Source organism: Lepisma saccharinum, chromosome 2 (genome assembly GCF_977018435.1).
Source record: "Lepisma saccharinum chromosome 2, izLepSacc3.1, whole genome shotgun sequence".
Taxonomy (NCBI): Eukaryota; Metazoa; Arthropoda; class Insecta; order Zygentoma; family Lepismatidae; genus Lepisma; species Lepisma saccharinum.
In genome coordinates, this window is record NC_139230.1 from 123,279,985 (window position 1) to 123,304,990 (window position 25,006).

At 40.2% G+C, this 25,006-nt stretch overlaps 1 protein-coding gene across 1 annotated transcript in view; it reads right to left on the reverse strand.

The window, feature by feature from the left end:
• Nucleotides 1-25,006, reverse strand: part of LOC145983623 (nuclear receptor binding SET domain protein-like) — a 282,177-nt gene that overhangs the window by 92,903 nt on the left and 164,268 nt on the right. The window contains exon 7 of the mRNA XM_083116686.1: nucleotides 6,859-6,984. Within this exon, the coding sequence (XP_082972812.1) occupies nucleotides 6,859-6,984 (126 nt within the window). The remainder of the gene's footprint in view (nucleotides 1-6,858; nucleotides 6,985-25,006) is intronic.

Below are 25,006 nucleotides of genomic sequence, written 5' to 3' on the forward strand. Positions count from 1 at the left end.
TTCATGAGAGTTTGGTATCTTGAAAGTTATTTTGGGAAAGTTATTTTCCATACACCTTTTTTAATTTGAAGGTAAGGATTTTAGATAATAGAATTTTCCCCATATATACTGAAGGGTGCATAATGACCATAAGTGGCGAAGCACCCAAAAAATTAAAATCAATCAATCTCACGTGACAGATACAGATATATATTATGGCACCAAAAATTGGCATTATCTTTTTTTGACTTGTTAGTGTTAAGTTTTCCAAATTTCGCGTTTTTGTTTTAGTACATTTATCTGCCAAATATACCGAAACTTAATACTCCATTGTGCTTTTAAACTATTATTTTAAATTGTAGGTCACATGGTCTACATATTTTCGTGACAGTTTGATATGTTGGAAAAGATTTTTGAGGTAGTAAAAGTAAAGTGCTCCCCTGCACTTTTCCATAAAGGTGTATACACCTTCATGGTGTATAGAGTTAGGGCCCCACACTTTCTTGATCCCAGCTGAAGGTGGGGGTGATATGATCAGCACCATGCTCCTGGCTACCTTTATCCCTCAAAGTTTCCTCAAGGTACCAGCTTCAAATGATGCTCGGTGGGCACCGGAGCAGTTTGAATAGGTGGAAAACATCCCATTTCTCCCCCACAGGGGATCGGCCCTGGGTCTCTCGGATAGTAGTCAGATGCCCTAATGACTGAGCTCCATTATTACTCACTCGATAAATGCCGATACTGTGCAATTAGCTTGGTAATTCAAAACATATCTCATGTGACAAATATGAAGATGTGGCTCCCGTGTGACAGTAGATACGCACTTGATCTCCTGTTAGAACCCTGCCACTTTGCTCTGTGATGCAATATATGATTTAATGTGGCTGTCTGAATTATTCCATGTACGTATAACTCTATAGTTTACTCTTGAGTAAAATGTTGGGAAACTTGCATGTTCTATGTACACCAACATGGCCTAGAAAAGACAAGAATGTTGGATTTCATGGAATTTTTCATTGTAACAGGACATTTAAAAAGAAATCGCTAAAAACGCCAACAATTTGCATTTTATGCCAAATTCGCGTTATTTCAATATTTCGAATGGGCAAAAAATGTGTCTAGACATCACTGCACATTCTTAAACATAACTTTGCAGCAATTATCATTTTTCACGGTTTTGGCCTACTAATTGGAAATTACTTTCTGGCGACCCCTCGTATAAATCAGTAGATGGAAAGTGAAAATTTAGCAGGGCTGGCAGAGAAAATTCAATTCTTGAAGAAAGCGATATGCTGTTATGATTGAATGATTCGAGCAAATATGATATTAAAATCTTTACGTCTTTATTATTAGTATTTTATTTCATAATATTGGACAGTAACCTTACTCAGTGAGAGATTAATGACCATCTCTCACGAGTTTAATCAGACAGGGCAGAGATTGGCGTTCATTACATTGCAATACTAGTGTTGCACTAAATTTGTGGTTGAGAGCATGCACTTGCCAATTCTTATAACGTTCATCAATGCAGATTTATATTTCACTATTTCGTGATATTATTCAATATACTGTATATCCCGTTTTGTTGGATCCTTCTTGATATCTAAAAATAGTGCAATGTCATTGTTAACTTGTGCAAAACCAGTAATAATCAGGATGATGAAAGAAAACCTTCGTAAGCACTGCTACATTAAATAAGGTGAAGTGAGCCAGAAGAGTAACAAAATTCCAGCAGCATATTTGCAGTCTAAAGCACTTCTTGCTTATGAATGCAATTTTTGTTGGATGTTGCAGTCCATGCAATTTCTGTCGCATGTTGTAGTGAGATACTTTGTCGGGTGGCAATATTCAACAAAAATAGTATGTATCAATGGAACCTATTTGTTTCCATGTTCCTTCAGTTTGACCAACAAAATGCCTTACTACGAAGTAACTATCGGACGGCACCACCTGCTCTTATCCCCTCCATCTGTTGACAAGTCCCTTTACTACTCCCATAAGGACAAGAAAAAATGATAATTCAATGCATTTTCCAAATAACATTTAGAGGCCTAACCTTTACTCCCAAGATGATACCATAAGGTATCATCAGAGTAAGGTAGTACTGACCCGATGATACCATATGGTATCATGGTGCTGATTACGAAATGAGTGTGCTTTTTGGACCTTCATACTCTTATGTTTGGGTGGAAACTCTGAAACAGGTCTGGAGCAAGCCTGGGAAATTCATATTGATGACCAACCTCCCCCCTCACCGCAACATATCCATACCACATTTCCGAACAGAGTTTCACATTTTGGCTCATTATTAAACTTGTATGGCACCCAGGAACATGAAACATATTTCAATCTCGTTGGGAACGTTCATGCCTTCTCCCCAAAATAGCAGAACAGGGGGCAAACTCCAGATTTTTATGTTCTTCCCATTGAAATTCGGGGGACGTGCCCCCAAGCACCCTTCCTCGGTCCAGTGTTCTGAACTGTACTAAAGGGTGATTCTAAAGGTAGGGTACAAATGAAAACCAGATACCTCCCATCATATAGAGACGAAAGTGCCCCTTCCAGTTTGCTGAGAGATGCCTCTGAGAGGAGCTAGACAACACCGAAAACATGTGAAAATGAACTTCACACCGCTGTACAGACAGTACCAGTGAAGATAGAAAGGCAGAACAAAAGAAGTCAAAAGGAACACCAAAGTCGCCCATCCGAAAAACACCAGGCAGCAGCTGCGCAACGCATGTGCATGGGATTCCACAAAGGAAATAGGAGTGTCCCATAAGACAAGTGAAGGGAAAGGGTAGCGATCGACAACGGTAGGGAAAAAAGAAGCAATGAAGCATGAAGTAACAATTGCACAGCGGGAAACAAACACCATGACTGAAGCAGTGCAGTCGAGAATAGTAGTGCGGGGTTGCAGAACCATGGGAGGACGATGTAGGATGAAGAAACACACCGAGAATGCAAGCCAAGTGGTCCGTGACACTCGACAGGCAACAGATGCGTACATGGTTTGGGGACACAGTGGGGAGACACTGCAGTAAGAACAAAGCACGGTGCAACAAAAGGGAGAGAGGACCGGATGGGGAATGGTACCTGCAAAGGAGACAACAAATGTGGGACGAGGGATTCCCCATAGCAGCACCGAGGGGATGTAACACAGAGGTCGTGCGCCAGCAGGACAAACACAGCAACTACAGGCACAGGAGGTTTATTGCCACGCAAAGGTGCACTTACAGATAGTAACAGTAAGTAGTACGTAGTCGTACCCCGGAATGACGTTTTTACAAAAGTTGCTCAAATTGATGACTACCACATGCAATGCAGGCATTGCAGTGTTGCAGTAAATTCTGGAGAACCCTGTCAAAAATCCCTGGCATGGTACACACCTCGGCCAATGCTGTAAGTATCCATGCTACCAATGTTTCCTGGTCAGGTACCGGGGTCTCGTAGATGAGTGTTTTCACATGGCCCCACAAGAAGAAATCCATTGGTGTGAGGTAAGGAACGGGTGGGCCAGGTGACGGGGCCCGCTCTGCCGATCCAGAGCTGTGGGTAGGTATGGTGCAAAAGGGTTCGCACTGTGCCATCAAAATGTGCAGGCACTCCATCCAATTGAAACCACATGCAATGTCACACATTGAATGGTACATCTTCTAGCAGCTCTGGAAGGACTGATGCAGGAAATGTGCGATAGATGTGGCCCTTTAAATGTGGTGGCAGCAGGTATGGACCGATAATCTGTTCATCGATGATACCTGCCCAGATATTCACTGCAAACTGGGTCTGATGGTGCACCTCGACTGCTGCATGTGGATTTTCATAATCCCACACATGGCTGTTTCGGCAATTGAAGATGCCCTCACGGGTGAATTATGCTTTGTCCGGGAAAAGCACATGGTGCAAAATACAGGGATCATTGGAACAAAACTGCAACAGTCGTTGACAGAATTCCACACGTCGTGGGTAATCCCCAGCCAGCAACGCATGGACTTGCTGTGGACGATAGGGATACAGCAGATCATCATGAAGGACATGCAACACTGTCGACTGTGATACTCCCACTGCATGTGCAATGCTACGGGTGCTAGTGGACGGTGTGTTGTCCACGTGAGCAAGTACGTCCTCCTCGACCCCTGGGGTGCGCACATGTCTTGGGTGACCGACATGGCCTGCACATAACACACCCGATTCACCAAGGGTACGGTGCACGTTCGAAAACAACCTGCTGTCGGGGTGTCGCCTGTCCGGATACCGTTCGCGATACAGGCATGCAGCTGCTCCACCATTGCCATCTGCAAGGCCGTAGACAAAATACATGTCCCTCAGTTCTACAAATGTGTAGCATTCCATGGTATGGTGAGGACAGTGCCAATTATGTAATCCAGTGCACAGGTGGCACACACACACACACACACACACACACACACACACTGGTCACAACGACTTTGAAACAACGTACTCAACTGTTGTATGTCAAGCACACCACAACCGCACCAGCTCTTTCACTGACACGCTCCCTGAGGCTGCACTTCCAATCTGGCACTGTGTACGCAGTACAGACGCCTGCAGCCCACACGTCTGCATGGTGCTGTGGCACAATCAGCTGAAGCTCCCGAGCCACCCGTGCCTGTGCTCTTCACTACCTGACCACTGCCATCAGGTGGGGCCATGTACTCTGGGGGCTTGTCATCGTGGAACACATGTAGAGTCCTTCATTCTTGCCCCATTCACCCACAACACGTACTTCGTCCGTCTTGCTTGAGCCGATGGGGAGCACTACGTATGATTGTGTGGTGTTTGTGTACACCAATGTGGGATGACCCAGGAGTTGAACAGACGTGCATACCCCCACGTAGCTTGATTCCACAGCTGTCCCATGCATTGTGTCTGTCCAGCCTTTCTCGGCCCAGTCTCACACGCACACGGCAGTGTGCAGATGCTGTGGTGTGAGGCCACGGTTGGTTTCAGAGCGGAAGGCTGCGGCCGAAAAGGGACTCAAGTTGTTCGGCTGGGGTTGGGCTCGGAAGCAAGCAGCCGCATCAGGTCTCGAGATGGTGGACCTGGTGATCGGGCTGGACACTTTCCGACCTCGTCCATTGGTGTCGTCCACCATATGGAGTGGTGGGGTCCATACAACACTCCAGCAGCCTTTTGCCCCCTCCCACCCAGCAATGTGCCTCCGGCTTCATTTCTAAGAGGCTGATTGGGCCCCATCACAGCGTTTGTAACGTCTGTATGGGGTACGTGGTCCTATCTGTACATTCACCTTTCATTGGCAATAACCTTCTGTGCCCGTAGTTGCTGTGTTTGTCCTGCTGGTGCATGACCTCTGTGTGACATCCCCTTGGTGCTGCTATGGGGAATCCCTCGTTCCGCATTTGTTGTCTCCTTGGCAGGTACCATTCCCCATCTGGTCCTCTTTCTCTTTTGTTGCACCGTGCTTTGTTCTTGCTGGAGTGTGTTTGGGGACTCCCCATGCGCTGTACCGCCAACGCCGCCATTTCTGCCCCAAACCATGTACGCGTCTGTTGCCTGTCGAGTGTCACAGACCACTGCCATTAGTGTGTTTCTTCGTCCTACGTCATCCTCCCGTGGTTCTGCAACCCCGCACTACTTTTCTCGACTGCACTGCTTCAGTCATGGTGTTTGTTTCAAGCTCTGCAATTGTTACTTCATGCTTCATTGCTTCTTTTGTTCCAACCCTTGTCGATCGCTACCCTTTCCCTTCACTTGTCTTATGGGACACTACTTTTCCTTTGTGGAACCCCATGCACATGTGTTGCGCAGCTGCCACCTGGTGTTTTTCGGATGGACGACTTTGGTGTTCATTTCGACTTCTTTTGTTCCGCCTTTCTATCTTCACTGGTACTGGATGTACAGCGGTGTGAAGTTCATTTCACACGTTTTCGGCATTGTCTAGCTCCTCATGGAGGCATCTCTCGGCAAAGTGGAAGGGGCACTTTCGTCTCTATTTCATGGGAGTTGTCTGTGGTTTTTGTTTGTACCCTACCTTTAGAATCATATATACAAATAAAAAAAGAGAGAAAAGTCAATGAAGACGAAATTCCCTGAGATTTCCCTGACTTTTTCTGACACCTCAAATTCCCTGACTTTTCCCAGTTTTCCAGGTGTGTCGCCACCCTGTATAAATTATATACTTAGAGTTTTCTTTTTTTAATATCAACTGATTTATATTGTGATTTAAATCATGTTTAAATCAACCTGATTTAAATCAATCCACTCTGCCTATGATGGATAATGTTACAACACATTTATTGTGATTGCAAGGTTACTTATTTTCTTTAATTTCTCACATATGGCTCATAGTTTGTTTACAATTATTGTATGTATATATTTAAAGTGGCCGCGGTGGCTCAGTCGATAACGTGTTTGACTACCATGCTAAAGGTCCCGGGTTCGATCCCCGGCCGGTTCAAATCCGGGAACTTTTCTAACGTTGGAAGCGGTCCCGGCATCCACCCAGCGTCGAATAACATGGATACCTGGGGGAAACCCTGAGGGGTAAAGGTGGTCAGGAACGTGATGCTGATCACATCACCCCCACTCATGACCGGATCAAGAAAGTGTGGAGCATTGCCCCCACACCCCCTATACGCCTTCCTGGTGTGGTGCTAAGCACAGGGGAGCACTTTACCTTTTTTTTACCTATATATTTAAAGTAGAAATATGTAGTTTTTTGTGTGTATAGTTTTTTTTTATGCACTACCATGTCAGCAATATACTCGAGAACAAAAAGTTTTACAACAATACCCTCTGTCCTCTACATTCCATGCATAAACAACTGAAATTATGAACTGCATGCTTAAGATGACTGGGTGTGGAAATAAACATGTAAAGAGATTTTAAATGTTAACTCACCTTCCGACATACTACAGCATCTTCCCATGATGACTTCTTCCTTTTCCAAGGTCCAAATTCTGTCCAAGCCTCTTCCAATGCCAAAGCGTAAACTGGCATTTTATCAGGATTTTTTATGTTTTTCATCTGAGAAAGAAAATCCAATTTCAATCATGTACTATATCTTCAGGAATTAAAAAGTATCTAATATTTCTTTCTCTTTTTAAACAGAATGCTCATGAGATCAATCAACTTATGAAATAAATAAAACAATCTGTTATTATATGACCTAATACACTTCTCCACAAGTTTTTCATGTCCACTGATATGTACTGACTTGAGGCAAATAGTAGGCATTACTCATAGGAATGCAACTTCTTATTTTCTTTTATTTTATAGAACTAGTCAATATATGAAAGTGAACAAAAATATCATGTTAGCAGAAATCATAATATATAGTTCAATGGAAGGAAAATGTGGAGGAAAAGAGTCTAAAGTTATGCAGGTTAAATACAACATTGGGAGTTAGGTCTGTGGAAGGCACAGTGAAAACTTTAGGCTCAATATATCATTTTTAAGTACACGATTACCTCCTCCTTGATGTAATTCCCTCAAGTAGAAAAAGAGAGAATATTTTCAGGAACCCACTTTCACAGCAACATTCAACATTTCAAAAGATTATGTCACTTCCCAGCAAAATAAATTAAGACCATTTTTATATTATTATTTGCTGTTGTTCAATTGAGCCCCAGTGGCCAGGATAAGAGGTCCTGTTTGGGCAATTGGATTATCATCTGTCTACACAATGTATGGGAGGAAACTTTTCACTGTATATTTGGCCTAACATTGTGGTGTACTATTATGCCTCCCATTATAGTGTTGTTGTCAGTTAGAATGGCACTGACCTAGGGTTTGATGTGTTAAATGTGGCTTTAAGTTATTGATTCTTTTGTTTTGTTTTTTTAAACTTACTCCCTAGCCATTTCAAATCTTTGTTCCACAGCTTTCATTTCTCTGCCTAGTGTTTTAAGATGCCCATTTTTAATTTTAAAATACAGCTTTCAATACAGTGGAATTCTCAGCTAGAAATAAAAAGTAGTTTCCGAAAAGCGGACTTTCTTGATTTCCCATAACTGAGAGTAGTTTTGCATATTATTTGTAAATAGAATCTAATATTCTAATATAGATTCCAAACTTTGTCTTTGGCATAAAAACATGCACATAATACAATAATATATGTGTAGTGGTTAAGTGATGAGGGCCACAGGGGGCAGGGGGAGGGTTGGGTGGGAGTTGTAAAGGGAGGGTTAGCTTGGGGATCAGGAAGGAGATGGGTTTGGTTGGGGGAGTTACTGTGTGGCATTGTCAGGCCAGGAGGTGTGGTTACACTTGTTGCTGATATGTAAGTTCTCTCCCATCTTTTGCATACTGAGGTGTTGGCAGATTGAGGTAAGAGATGGATCATTGCTACCAGGAAGCAGTCATTGAAAGGGATGTTGTCATGGATGGTATGGATGGCAACAGTGAAGTCCAGGTTGTGGGTGGAGCAGCGGTGATTATTGATTCTGAGATTGAGGGCAGTTCATGTTTCTCCCAGGTAAAAGTCACCACAGATGTTGCAGATGAGGTTGTAGATTATGTTTGAGATGAGGCAGGACCCTTTGGGGGTGGAGGGTGAATTTGCCAGTGGTGGTGTGAATCTGGAGGGTGTGAGAGGTGATGAGAATTAGGCAGGTTTTTCACCTAGGATGGTTACATTTGTGGGCAGGGGAATGTTGGTTGTATGATGAAGACCAGGACGTTTTGGAGGTTTGGGGGGCATTTGAAAATAACTCTGGGCTTGTTGGGAAAGGTGTTTCTGGTTTCGAGATCACTGTGGAGAATAGGGAGAATAGTGCCTGATTTTGTTGAAGTGGGGGTGATATTGCGTGATGAGTGCGGGAGGGTTGGTGGCAGGTTTCTTGGTGGTGGTGTATGAGGCAGCTCAGGATATTTGTTTGGTGACCAGGGTGGAGGGATATCCATGGCTGACCAGTAGGTGGTGGTTGTAGTTCTGTGGGGAGGTGGGTGAAGTGTTATGGTGTTGTCTCCTGAGGGTCAGGGAGAATGGAATGGATTTGTTGGTGTGGAATGGGTGGGAGCTGGAGAAGTGTAGGTTGGTGGGTTTGATCTGGTTTGATGTTTTCAAATGACCTTTCTCAATGTGCACGTCCACATCCAGGAAGGTGATTTGGTTGGAGGAGTGGGTCCACATGAACTTTATGGAATAGAAGTTATTAATTTGGTCGAGAAAAGCTGATACAGATGGTTCTCCATGCGTCCAGAGCACGATGTGGTCAATGAAATGGAGCCAAAGGAGGGGTTTGAGGAGTTAGGTCTCCAAGGACTCCTGTTCAAGTTTGCCCATGAAAAGATTGATGTAGGATGGGGCCATTCTGGTACCCATGGCTGTACCTTAGATCTGTAGGAAATGTTGGACTTCAAAGGTGAAATTGTTACATGTGAGGACAAGGTGAGCTAGGTTTGTCAGGAAGTTGGTGCTGAGGTTGTGGGGTTTGGGTCTGCTGTTGAGGTAAATTCCATGGAGTGGAGGCCATGAGAGTGAGGTATGTAGATGTAAAGGGAAGTGACATCAATGATAGCAAGGATGGTGTTTGGAGGCAACAGTGGAAGGGTGTTGATTTTCTGCATGAAGTGGTTGGTGTCACGAAGGTAGGAGGGCAGAGCTTTTACAAAAATCTGGAGGTGGAAGGCAACAAAGGCTGAGATTCTTTCGGTGGGTGAGTTGTAGCTGGACTCAATGGATTTGGCTGGGTTGCCAGGTTTGTGATACTAGGCAGTAGCCATGCTCATTCCAGACAACCCCTGCAACCCTGCCTCTTACTTACTGGGGGAGAGTTGGGTGGTAGTGATAAAGGGATGGTTGGAAAGTTTGGGATTAGAGATGGGTTTGATTGGTGAAGTAAGTGGGTGGTCTTGTTCAGGCCAGTGGTTGTGGTTGCACTCATGGCTGATATGTAGGCCCTCTCCCATCTTTTCCTTAGTGGATGATCACTACCAAGAAGCAGTCGTTGAAAGGGATGTTGTGTTGGTTGATATGGATGGCAACAGTGAAGTCCAGGGGTTGTGGGTGGAGGAGCAGTGGTTGTTGGTTAATCCTAAACAGGTTTTGGATTAATGTTACACACAAATGAATCATGCCAAAGTGTTTCTCTCGAAATTCTAGTCCATTTTCATGTACTGTATGTCCACCTTTACATTTAAAATGCTGAAGTTAAATCCAAGATGTGCACCATTTTGGTCACATACATTATCTGGTGTTCCCCCCTTCCTTGTATCATGTTTGGGTCTGCTTTATTTCTCTTTCACCACCTGTCAATGTTTTAGATGGGTGTTACCATACTTATGGACCACCCAGTATAACTAATAACCCATGGCTCAACAGCAATCGAAGGACCTTGGTCCACCTCCCAACTGCCAGTCTCCCTCCCACAATCCTACCTAGAGGTGTGGAGATCTTAACTGGTAATGGGGTGATGTGAGGTCAGCAAGTCGAACTACCAGTCATTATAGGAGAATTCCGAAACCAGGTTACGCTACTCACTCGTAGCTCCCCAATTTCCTCAGGATGGTGGGTTGCCACTGGTCCTATACACAGGTTGAGATCCCAGAGACTGAACCCAGGCAAACTCGAACCCATGCCATCCTGCAGTCGGAGCCCAAAGCACACCACCTTGAACCGCATGGCCAGGGAGGAGGACACCTGGTATAACTACTTTTTTTAAATCGTCAGTTTGCTTTGGATCTAATAGTTAATGTATGGGTTGATGAATGGAGTTATAATTTCCTAAACATATTCACCATTAAAAATAAAGAAAATATTAATAATAACATTCACAGCCTATATATTGCTGTAAAAGGATTTGCTATTTGTAACATGAACTTCTTGCTATCAGAATTAGAAGTAGGGTATTTCCCTATCAAATCAACAAAGTCATCAATTTTTTTTATTCATTTGAAATTTGGGATACTGAAAGGGCCACTTGAGGTAGGAAAATATGCAAAGTTGTAGATCCATATCTTTTGTGTTTCCAAACTTACAGGGGTACAGAATATGTCATTTTGACCATTTTTTCAACATCTTGTAAATTTTAAATTGCAATATTTCGGAATCCAGGGCACCTATATAAATGATTCAGACGGCATTTGAAAGATCTTGCAAAGCTCTTTCACACGAGATATACCATGTCTATGTCAGGGTAAAAAGAAGAAAAACAATTGAAGGTTTCATTTGATTTGAGATGTTGTTAAACTGATTTGGTAGCCTGTGAAATAATTAATGTTGTGTAAGTGAGTCTAACAGTTGCAGTGTGGAGAGTTTCCTTGCTCCATGTTTTATATCCAGGCACTCTGAGAAAGAGTTCATGAAGTGAGATGCTTCATCTGAAGTTTTTATTGATGATGTTATAAAGAAATTTCATGTCTCCAATGTATCACCATGATTCTCAGGTATTAACCTGTAAATTTTCAAGTATCTGTCTTGGATAGGTGTCTCAGGGTTGGTACTTGTATCGAATGATAGTCAGGAAAAAGCTGAGAACACTGTCAATCTTGGAGGTATGAGAATGGATAGCCATGTTACAGATGGGTGAACAGTATTCTAGAATTGGGGACACAAATATTTTGTAGTAAATAAGATGTGTGCTTTCAGGTTATTTATTTCTGTGAATTTGTACAGTAGACCTAGCACAGTCTCTTTTGTGATGACTCCGATGCAGTTGTGTCGTGTAGAGTAAATCATTGGGTTTTCACACCCAGCCTAAATTCAGAGAAAATTTAACCCCCCTCCAAGACCAGGGGGGGGATACAAACACATTGAAAACCAATTTGTTGATCACAAACACAGAGAAGAAAATGGTAAATGTAGACAACTGATTAACTGAGCATACAAAAAGGTGAAATTTGAGCCAAGAATTGAAGCTATGACTTCCGTTTTTAGAGTGCCCTACACTAGCCAAGTAACAAAATTATCTTGGTATTTGTCTAGAGTTTCTGAGGACAAAAATAGTAAGCAAATTTAATGAACATTAAGAGCTGAAACTTTTCAAGTTGATGCTACCAACAACTATCAACTATTCTGTGTCAATACTCGTAAAAACATATCACTGTATACTAAGTTTTAAACAAGGCTACAAAAACCTATGCTGATCGATTTGATTAATGTCATTCAAAAGACAGAAGATGACAGAACACAGGAAAGACCTACAAAGTGGCAAGCGGCGTTCATCAAATGTATCACTCCACCACCCATCAGGAGTGACTGAAGGAGGCCACGGATAACCTCAGAATGTCGAGCCACGAAATTTTCACCCACGACATCCCAAATCTGAATCATTGATACATCAACCACTAATTCAGAAAGAACACATGTTGACCACATGTCACCCCATTACCGGGTGAAGAACTCCACACCTCTAGGTAGGATTGTGGGAGGGAGACTGGCAGTCGGGAGATAGGCCAAGACCCTTCGACATCTGTCACACCATGGGTTATTATTTGTATAAAAATAAAATAAACCTTGGACATCTTTTCTGCGAATGTTTAAAGGATTTCTCTGCTTTTTAAATAAACCTTTTCTCCTTTATTGTATAAATATAATTGATATTTTAGTTATACAACTTTGAACGGTATAGAACTGTTCTAGTGAAGTCAGAATATATTTAATTAATAAATTTTAGAGTACAAGGAAAAATAATAAACTAAAGTAAAACAAGAAATATGAATAATTATAATAAATCATGTTTTATGAAAAATACGAACCTGGGACTTTGTACTGTGCTAGCCAGTCCACCAGAATGCCCACTGAAAATCCATTTACAAAACACAGGCCAATTTTAATTTACTGTGAATTATTATAGTTTACACTTAACACCTCCCCCGCCCTTCTCCTTGCCCGTCAATGCCCTCAAAAACAGGGAAACATTACTAAGGTAAACAATACATTTTTTTTTTGTTTAAATTATTGAAATGCCTTACTTCTCTCCTCATTGGTAATTACATTGCATGTTCCTAAGAATTAACCTCCACCATTTCCACTAACCATGGTATCGACGAATATGTTTGATTCTTTTTTTAAAATTTCAATAGATATTTGTAATTTCACAGCAGCTTCGTAAGTAAGTCTCTGGCAATGCTCAAACTTCATGATGCAAATTGCAATTAGCAAGCCGGCCCCTGTGATGGAGTGGTTAGCACCTCGTGCTACAACGCCAGGGGTCCCAGATTCGAATTCTAGCCTGGGCATGGATGTTTGTAAGTGTCCATTCATCAATTTCATCATATCCTCACTCATCCCCATTTTCGCAAATTAGCCAAAAGTGGCACAAAAAGTGAAATACAATAAAGCAAATCAATCAATCAAGCAATTGGCGAAACTTAAAATTATTGTTTTAAAATTTACCTGTAGGAGTTTATAACAATTAAAATTTCTTTTCATTATCCATACTCACTTACATGTGTGCCAAGATAAATATTAGTTTCTACTAGCAGTGTCTTTGTCTTCTTTCTTTTTGACTTGTCTACATTATCTGAAGGAATAAGCAAGAATTTTAAATGTCGATGTTAAGTGTAAATCTGCTCATTTTGGTGACATAGTGTTTTAAATCATAAAGCCCCTTTCGCCATACAAGGCTTTGGGTTTGGCTTCAGCCTATTTGTAATGTTGTTGATGAAGTTTGCACCCTTACTTTTTGGCGAAATGTATTGGAAATTAAAGATAGGCTATTAGGCTAAAACATCGAAGATCTTAAGAATTACTATAACAATACATGCAAACATGTAGATTCCTAATCTACAGCAAAATTGGGCAGGAATGGCCAAACCTGCAAGTTGTATAGTGATACATGCAGGTTTTTTTAGTTTTTTTAACATTTTTAACATGAGAATATGTTTATTGTGCAAGTTTTTTTAGTGAACGACGAGCTTTTTATATACCTCTAGGGCGAGGATATAATATTTTAAATATATCCACACCAACCCTGGTCCACAATCCTTTTATTACATTTTGACGGGGTACTATGCTAAGTACCTAATTTTTTGATATGAACCTGAAGAAGGGGATAGTTAATCTCAGAAATGTCGTTCTACAGAAAGAAAAATAGGAACAACATACTTGCATACGTAAGTACAATCTTTTTTTATATTCTATTTATGTAGTAAGTAATGGTGATGCACTGAATCAAAGGCTCTGGGCAAATCAAAATACACAACATCCAACTGACTGCAATTAGTTATGGCATTTATAGCATAGGATTGCAAAGTAGAGATTGGTAAGGCATGAAGAATTTGGAAGAAAGCCATGCTGTGCTGAGTTTATGTAAGGGGATGTGAATTCCAGAAGCCTATTTTTAAGAATTTTTCACAGATAATGGCAAGTGTGGTGAGGAGAGAAATGGGCCTGTAACACATAGTATCATTTGCATTGCCAGGTTAAAAAATAGGAGTGATATTTGGTTTTGTTAATTGAGTGAAAAAGTCAGTGCTTTCAGAGAAGCTCCTATTGCAAAACCCAGCAAGAGGAGGAGCTAATGATTGAGCTGTTTTTTGAAGGATAATAGTAGGAATATTGTCTGGTCCAGATGCTCGGTGGGAAGAACACAAACACATACCTACATGCCCTCTCCTTCCTCACTAACTCTCTTCCAGCTATCTGAATCTGCTGTGTGCTCTGTCTTTCAACACTTTGATATTTTTCTTGTTACATATTTAGTTCCTCAAGCACGGAGCATACGGAAAGTTGGGGAGAATGTCTGTCCCCACTGGCATGGTTCCCACTGCATCTGACTCATATGTTTGCCGAGGTCGGAAGGGAACCAAGAGAATTCAACATTGTTTCAACAATGCTTCACGGGAGGTATACCAAAATGGATTTAACTTTAAATGTATAAACTAACCATGGTTAAATGCTTGATATTACTTCAATTAGAAGCAGCGAAGTTAAAGATAAAAGAGGAATGTCTGGCAACCCTAGATCCGCAGCAGCCAACACCTTCCTGGCACATTGGTCAAACTCGATAATAATGTTAAAGCATACACATAATACTTTGCGTTGGGATTGAAAGAAAAAAGTGACCTTTTCCTTTGAATGAGTTGCTTGATATGCTTTTCAAAATGTGAGCAGATATCGTGATCATGATAATGAGTAATATTCTTGAATGCATTTGCAATTGCAAATACCGTCCTACGAATTTCCTACAAATGATTCTTTAGTGAAATAAAAATAATAATAATAACAAAAATATGACATTCTGCGGACTAAAATATACAGCTTATTGCAAAGTATGGTTGCATGCAGTTAACCAACCATTGTGCGGTCAGGGGGCATTGCCCCTTAGATGGAAATAAATTACAGGGAAGGGAAAGCAGGCAAGAGGGGGCAAACATTGAAGTAAGAAGTAGGAATAACAAAATCTAAGAGTAGTTTGACGAAAATGGATATTTAAGATGTAATTAGTTTTAGGTAAAACTGATGTCGAATATCAACTGTCGTCTTTAAATCATACGACTGTCTCTTTCATGAGACTACATGCTACATGATTTGTACCAGTCCCTGAATGACGACAAACTCATGCAGGAACAAGCTTCCAAATGTATACAAGAATTTCTATCTTTCTCTTCATCGCTTTTAATTATATATGATATCTGCTATTTCCAGTGGCGTAGCATGAGCATTTCGGATGGGAAGGAAGGAAGTTAGAAGGAAGGGTAGGCCTTTTTTTTTAAATTTTTTTGCTTAAGAGTTTACTTATGGAATTAGCCAACATATGTATTGTCTATTTAAAATCACAATCTCATTGTGTTTATTACATTAAGTCAGCCGGGTTCCGATAAAACATGATCCATGCTTGTTTTATGTTGAAAATAAGATGCCTCAGTGTGCAATAAATGCTTGGAGCACTGGTGTTTTATACCATTTTTAATTACATTGCTCAAGTCAGAAACACCGCACACCATTCGGAGTATTTTCCTCCACACGTAACACATGTGTAGCAAAACAGTATTTTATAATCAAGGAAACCTTTCGGCATGACGCAAGTAATTAAAAAACCTACCTCAATCACAAGCGCCTTTAGAACAACAGTAGACTTCAATGTTGTGGATGATACAACTATTGAATGATTTGGTTTATTTTACTTCGCTTTCTATCACTTTTGGCTAATCGCAAATATGAATATGAGTGATGATATTGATGAAGTTGATGAAAAGACACTCTCAAAGAACAAACATGCGTAGGCTCGGGATTCGAACCGGAAACCTCTTGCGCTGTGCAAAACACACTGACACGAAGGGGGGGGTGGATGATCCAACAATCGTACACTCTACTGACATAACAGTGCCTATTAGTAGTAATTCAGAGTTTCAGACCACTGTTTATTGTATCTTGAGAATGCTGATAAACATTTTAAAATAATTTTGTCAAGAGATCATACAATGTTAAGAGTTTTGAAACGAATACTAAACATTTCCACTGGCACAATATTAGGCAGTTAGATACTAACGAAAAAATATTTTTTTAAATAAATAGTTTTGTGGGTTAGGTGGTAGAGCAGCCACAGGCTGAACTTCTACCACAAGGACTTTATCAACTTGTTTGACAAAAACTTTTTTGTTCTTTTAGTTTTTAATGCACTTCACTGTTCTTGCGATAAATTACACGATGCAGTGGTCATTAAAGAAAGATACGTCAGTCAATATTGCTTATTGTAGCATCACACAGCATGAGCAGAGGCACGAGCACGAAAAACCGGGTAGGAATTCTACTTCTCTCGTCTGCATCGGAAGTACAGCACCTTGAATCGGAAGGCAGGAAAGGTCACATGGCCCCTAGAACCAATCAGGTCTCCGTACGCCCACGTATGGCGAGAGCATTTCGCCCGTGCTATAGAGATCCAAGCCACAAGCTTTCCCTCCTTCTCTCTGCCTACAGGCAGGCATGGTCCTGTACGCCAAACCTAGCCGGCATCCGGCAAGCAAATACATTAGAGAAATGCTACAAGGAGAGCTGTTAGTTGAACGTTGTAGACGGATCGCGAAAAATAGCTGTTATAATGCCATTATGCTCAAACATGTATATAATTAGTCACGTTTTACTTTATATTTACAGCATTTACGCATTTTTAAATTTTTTAATCAGGGAACGCCGGGCGTATGGGCGTATTAGGACGCTACGCTACTGACTATTTCATATGTAATATCTGAGTGTGTGGTAGTACAGTCACGGACACTTCTGTGTTGTAATGGTCTAATTTACTTTCAATAGAATTGCTACAATGTAGAAGTGTCCGAGATTGTACATGATTGCACTTACATGCAGACTTCAAATTTGCGTATTTTGTTTTCTGGTAGGCATTTCTTGATTTTTCATTACATTGCTTTGCCTTTAAATAGAATTGTGTATGCATGCTTACTGATTTTTATCTGATACTACAGACACTGACACTCTTTCCCCCAAGGGCATCTGCAGGGAGGGCAAATAAGGGTAATTTTTTGTTTCAAATTCAAAATTTAAACTAATAAGTCAATCTAAATTATCAATTTTTACCTAAAATTTGGTAATTTATTTTTTGCAGTACGCTCGTACCATTATGTATTTGTTGGAGTCACTATTACTGGCACAATGTTAAAAGTAAATAATATTTTGGGAGGTCTCCGCGATGGCGCAGTTGTTGCATCATTTTGTTGTAATCAAGGGGTCCCAGGTTCGATATTCGGTGGAGGCACATAGTGTTTCAGATCCCATTTTAAACTGTAGGTACAGTTCCGATTAGCCTTACTGTGCATAAAAGTGGACTTAAGAACAACAATAATAATAATAATAATAATAATAATAATAATAATAATATAATATTTTGTAAGTGTTTACGACCTGTTAAACTGATATTGTTTTCGGTTTGAGAAAAACATAGATAGTAACAACTTTGTACCTCATTTTGACCACAGCAGAATTTATACATATTACTTATTAATTGTCACTTATCAATTGTTAACAAATACCAGACATGTAGGCGGGCACCCTCCTTGATTTCAAATTTTATAAAATAAAAATACATTCATAAAATTTTCCTGCTCATTTTGCTTGCAATATCTGCTTCTCTTACAGTTTAGAGCCGAAGCTAGGGGCAGCTGGAGTTGGGCCTGGTAGCCGAATGATCTAATTGAAAAAAATGTAAAAGAGAATGCAATGGTGCCCTGTGAAATCGTTTGTGCATTGTAAATTACGAGAGAGAGAAGTAGGGCCTTTATGTACTTTAGACTGTTGCTGCTAAACAGTTTTGTCTTAAATCAATTAACGATTGTTTTGAGGAAAAGGAGAGCGCACATTTCACAGACAATTTATACTATTTTTGCTGTTGGTTTGTTATGAGGCAGACAAATTGATTATGTAATATATTTAAATAATATGTTATACATATAGGATGTATGTATGTGTGCGTGCGTGCGTGCATGCATGCGTGCGTGCGTGCATTCAAGTGTCAACATCTTACATATTTTCTTATTTTATGTCGCTCCATGTTGCATATGTGTAAAGCATATTATGTTGTACATCAAAGTTATACATGTCATATGTACAATCAACAGCAAATGAATTAGGATAATAAAGATATTCTCGACGAAAAATGAGTTGGCAATGCTGCGAACACCGAGGCAATCTTGATAAGACGCTTGAGGAGCATCGAGCAAACTTTCCTGAAAAGCACAACTCAACTCCAGTATCGAAGGTCATGCTACACGTGGATTGGCAACTTTCGGGAGCATGCTGTCTGTCTACACAATTCTCCCCAAATGCCTGTTTGAAGATGAACCTTCTGCACGCATTTTATTTTTCAAATGTAGTTCTGACGTTATGGTCATTTTACAATTATTTGTATTTGTTCTTATTTTGCTTTGTTCTTATTTCAACTTTACAATTAATCGAAACTATGAAGATGGATGATAATGAGATTAAATTGACGAAGAGACACTTGAAAAAGAGATTGCCAGAACAGGACTCGAACCCGGAACCTAAAGCAGATAAGGTGGGGACACCGTCAATAACTCCCAGCCATGAACTGGAGTATAAAATTTGTAATTGCTCAAAAGTATTTTTTGTTCTGTTGATGACTAATACCTGCTTTCGGACACTTAATTTATAAGTGACACACTTAGTTCGGTGGGGACAAGCCACGTATTGTTTGAGAGGAGGGACACATCTCGTTCATATACTAGATACAATCATGGACTAGACTTGAAATGTGACGTGCTAAACAATACTTTCGGAGATCAGTTGGACATAGCAATTTTGATATAAAAGTTACATTTTCTCTACTTATTCATTATGCCTCATAGATAATCTCGCAACAACGCAAAATGTTTTAATTGACTCGAATTCACAATGACTAATATATACTGGACCTACATATTTTAAATGCAAAATCTAGGTGAGGAAAATATGCCTCAACACGAAATGAAAATGCAATATTCATTCAATACACTAAAAAAGCTAACCAAAGCAGACTTTTAACAACATTACACACGTAACGTTTCCATCCTCTAACAGGGTTTTTGTTGGAGTAAGATTCACATGGCGTAACAGGATTATCATTCTCTACAAAGCAATAGCTATAAACATGAGATAAACCTGAAGTGAGGGGTTAGAATTCACCACAAGAGAAGTGCAGCAGGTAAAACAAAACACATATGTAAGGAAGAGGTGTGTAAGTGTAAGTTTCTATGTGAAAATTGACTGAGTGGTAGCACTAGACAATTTTACGTCAGGGATCCTAGGTTCGAATACCGGTCTGGGCATTGGTGTTGTTTCTGAATGTTCTATTTATTTTATCTTCACTCATATATGTCGTCGCGATAGCCCAAAAGTGGAAGAAAAGCGACGCTAAATAAAAATAAAAGATATATGTGAAAATTAGAAGGTTAATTAAGAGCTGATAGGTAAAATATACTCTATGAGCGATGTTCGATAGAAGTTCTGTTAAGATGTCAAACCTGTAAGAAGCAAATAGCGAAGTTGTGTGAAGGATTGAAGATAAGCTTCGATAACATCATCACCTGGATTCAGTGGCGTGCCCAAGGGGGGGTTGGTGGGGGTTATAACCCCCCTTTGGCCCAGTATTCCTAAAAAAAAAAGAATGTAAAATTTCGGAAAATATGACAAAATGAGGGTTGACTACCAAGAAAAAAGTATACATAACCCCTCCCTTTCGACAATCCTGGGCACGCCACTGCCTGGTATGTCTCGAGCTGAACCAGTAAATGGGCGATGTTTAATCCCCAAGGCCATTCTGCAAAACGAATGCCAAAAGAGGTTCGTGTGTGGATTTGGTCAGCATGAAATTGTTGGGTGATGATAAGTGAATGGTATTTTTTCTGTTTTCGTTATTTTACGTTGCTTTCCTACCTCTGGATCTTGAAAGACGAATAAATTAATATGGTGAACTGATAAACACAAAAAAGCCAACCCCGTGGCTAATTGATTAGCGCACGCGCTTCGAAATAAGGTGAGGATGTGTCATTGTCTGCATCCCACTTCCATCTATCACATCTTCAACCTTCATCATCGCGATTATCCGAGACTGGTAGAACAGTGACGTGAAATAACAAAAATATCACCCTCGGTGTCGATTTCAAAGTTTGAAGTATTGCTGTTTCTGCATTCAATAGCGGCTCTAGATTGTGACAGTGATGTGAAATGCTTCTGATTTTATAAGAAATAGTAAAACGAGAAGAGCGATAGATATTCCTCTATTTTCAATTTTCACTAAAACTATTTTCCCCGACTGTGGTGATAATGAATTCTATGTAGTATGAGAAATATACTTTAAATTAATTTATACTAATTGATGCATATGCAACTGATTAAGAGAGCCTCCACGATGGCGCAAGGAAATCGTCGCCGCATTGTAATCAAGGAGTTCTCGGTTCGATGCCCGGTGGAGGCACATAGTGATTCGGATTCTAGTTTCAACTGTAGATCTCGTCCCGGTTTGCCTATTTGTGCATAAAACTAAGACTCAAAATGATTAAGGACTTTTCGAAATATTCTGTCTGTATCGGAATGGTAACATTCTTCAGAATGAAAATGAATTCATAAAGCAATAATACGCACATCACCTCTAATTACCCACTGCCATTCAACACGCTACTATTCGTAAATTCAGAATTATTATTTTAGGGTTCAAATTCTGGCATCTGAAAGAGGGACACTTGGCCCCAAAAGTTTCAGGTTTTTTTAACATTTACTAGTTAAGGATATTTTTGTTAAGCTCCTGGGACCTGAGGAACAAACATATAGATATTTTAAAATGATTTCTCAAATTAAATGTAGAAATTATGCAGCACACTAGCCCAGGGACGCTATAGCTTATTCATGGAATGGGAAAATTGTCATTTCCGCCCCCCCCCTCCCCTCGCCAAGCTGTATATTCGATTGACTTAGATTCGAGTGTTAATATTGGTTATGATTATTGGTAAGGTGATAAGGGGTTACATCATTCATTGAAATTTACGTAACTATGCTATTGGTTATACAGTATAAACAATAATAATGACAATTATCGTGCCTAGCACTCTGATTACTCTACTGGGAAGATAATTTACACCTGTACGTTTTCCGAAACAAATACACATTTCACTTCGTATGACAAGAATCGGCGATGAAATTTCGTAAGTAGAAATTCAGTAGCATTAGTTTTCCTTAACTTTCGCAAGATATGAAAAATTCCATTTTTGACTTGTTGGATCGTAATGTCGTGACCATCCCTGATATTTTCCTTGCATATCAACGATATTTTTTTGAAAATAGGGTTAGCAATCCTTAATTGAACACCAAGTGAATGGCTTGCGATGTGGTAGTCGGAAACCTGGCCAGAACGAGCAATCGTTCATTGGAGCTACGAAGTCAAGATGCCATACACGTCTGAAGCTACTCGTTGCCGTATAATTGGCATGTTCGAATGTGGCCGCACAATTTCCGATATTGCAATAGCCATTGGAAGGCATGAAAATGTTGTTCGTCATTGGATAGAGCGTTTTCAACATGAAGGAGAAGAGGGCCTGAAAACAAGAAGGAAAACAGGGCGCCGCAGAGTGACATCGGGAGAGCAAGATGCTGCTATTGTGGAACACATTGCAAATCATCCATTTTCTCCAGCCAGTATTGTTGCCAGACATTTACAACTGCAGTGTTCAAGTGATACAATACGAAGGCGTCTACAAGCTGCGGGGATACGGCACAGAACACCAGCGAAGATAGTGCAACTCACAGTGCAACACGTAAATGCTCGTCGTGGGTTCGCTTTACAATATCTACCCATGAAAAATGACTTTTGGGAGGCAGTAATTTGGACTGACGAGAAAGTGTTTTGTTAGGATGAAGATGGCCAAATTAATTTGTGGCGACCGGACAGAACTCGTTATGATCCAAGATATGTTCGTAGCAATGGAAGAAGTGGAAGAATTTCAGTGGCATTTTGGGCGTGGATCAGTGCAGCTGGTGCAGAATATATCGTAGAAATATCCTCGATGATGGATTTCGAAGAATATATTAAAGTGCTTGAAGAACATATGCTACCGACAGTTCGCGTTATTTATCCTTGGGAGGAAATGCCCATCATCAATTTCGTTCATGATAATTGCAGGATCCATAGGTCCAAAAGAACGAAGCAATGGGTTGCACATCACCCTGACATTCAGCCATTCGAATGGCCAGCAAAATCACCAGACCTCAATCCAATTGAAAACGTATCGTCCATTATGGTGAGAGAATGGGAACCTGGCTATGAAAGAACAAGAGAACAATTACGTGGCCATGTGTATGACGTGTGGAGAACTATACAGAACAGGCCACGTATTTGTCATAGACTTGTGGAATCTATGCCCAGAAGATTACGTGAGGTAATCGACAACAATGGCTGGTGAACTCATTACTGAACACACGTCAATATTATTTGAAACATTGAAAATCAAGTTTATTTTTTGTTTGTTTGAATGAGCATGTCCTTTCTTTCTTTCTGTTTTCCCTAGAGACAATATATTTATTTTCTTTGAAACATTTTGAACTCTGATTTTTACAAGGCTGCATTAATTTAGCATGTGACACAATGGTCTCAAAATATGGCATTTCAGTTTGGAACAGGCAAACTAAAGTCGAGTTTGCAAAAGCAAATATATTTTCTTTCGCCCTTGTAACTCATTGTTTCTTCCAATTATCGAGTGCTTTCTTTGCTTTGCGTTGCTCTAGGTCACTCAGTCGCCATTTTTGTTTGTGAGCATATACTAAGTTTGATTGAAGCTTATCCTTTATCCTTTCATCATACAACTTGACTATGGGCTTCAGGTTTGACATCTTAATAGAATTTCTATCAAATATAAATCATCAACTTGAAATGTATTTCACTTACTAGCTCCTACTTTCCAAAATTTGATGTGTTTGGTTTTCTGATGATACACGTGATATCGTAAAATTTGAATATGATAGATTTGTATTTTATACCTGTGGAGATTACTTACTTACTTTTGTATCTCAGATCTCTTGTAATTACCTACAAATTATGCGAAACAATACACTAATCATCCCCTCCCCCCGACCTGTTTTCAAGGATCGATCCAGCATCCACCTCACTTAAATTTCCATCTCGATCATTGCATATCAAATGAGTGTGGGTCTTTATGAATCTTCCCTGTAATGAGGATCCATAATTTGCTCTAGAGCATGTGAAGATAACTGAAAGCAATACTTGCGTATATAATTTCAATTTTGAACTATTTATTCATCTATTTACTTCTTTCATTGTGGGAGGGAGGCTGGCAGCCGGGAGATAGGCCAAGACCCTTCCAGGGCTGTATAGCCACGGTTCTTTTTATTAACTTATTTCGGTCTGGGGTTCCATACCCGGTGGAAGCACATAGTGGTTCGGATCTCACTTTACAACGTGTGTCAAGTCCCGATTAGCTTTTCTATGCAAAACGTGGATTGAAAAAAATAGTTAGTCAAAATTTGTGACAGTTAGTTACTGATCGCAAGTTGCATTGTTGCAGAATATGCGGATACTAGACGTGTTGAAAGCAGAGGTGTTTATTTGGAATCAAACTCCCTCACCATCAGAGATCGCAGTAGCCCTTACACTCACAAGTCTTCCGGAGGGTGAGGGTGAGGTCTGCCCTCACGAGGGTGAACACATCTGGTTAAAGAATCACGATGATGAGTCATGATATGATAAAAGCACACAAAAAACAATGCCCAGGCCGGTATTTTTTTAAAAAAGGATTACACCTATTCGGTAGTATCCCCCGTCATTCACACATTTCTTAAACTTTCACACATGCCAATTTTTTCTCTGATTGTTTCTCGGATATGAACGAGATGTGCCTCCCCAAACGCCCCGTCAAACATAAAGCGGATTCTCCCCGACGAACACATTTTGGATCTAATACCACTCATAAACTAAGTGTCCAGAAACAGATATTAGGTATGAATATACGATGAAATACTCCTTAGCAATCACAAATAATTATAAGCTAACTCGGGGCCGAGAGTTAGAACGATGTGACTAAACTTCCCCGCTCTTGCTTCAGAGTTCCAGGCCTAGTCTCAGCATGGAGTTCTATCTCTGCAGTGTTTCCTTATCAATTTAATGTAATTATCATCCATCCTCATAGTTGCGACAAATTATAAATGTGTCATGGTAAAAACAAAGCAAAATAAGAAATAAAAATTGTAACATTACTGCAATGTCAGAACTATGTTGCCAAAAAAAAGTGAACACCAGATCATTTTCAAACAGGCATTTGGGGAGAACTGTGTAGAGGTAGACAGACAACATGCTCCCGAAAGTTGCCAATCGACATGACCTTCGGTACTGAAGTTGTGTATTGAGAAACTTTGCTTGAGGCTCCTCAAGCGTCTTATCACAAATGCCTCGGTGTTCGCAGCATTGCCAACTCATTTTTCGTCGAGAAAATCTTTTTTCTCCTAATTCATTTGCTGTTGATTGTACAAAAGAATCATATTCATCATAGATTTTTTGTCTTTCAAAAATACAGTTTGTGTGCTTGTTTTCCATCATTAGGTAATGTGGATGTGTTGAAAAAAAAATATTTGAAATTGTTTATTCCAACA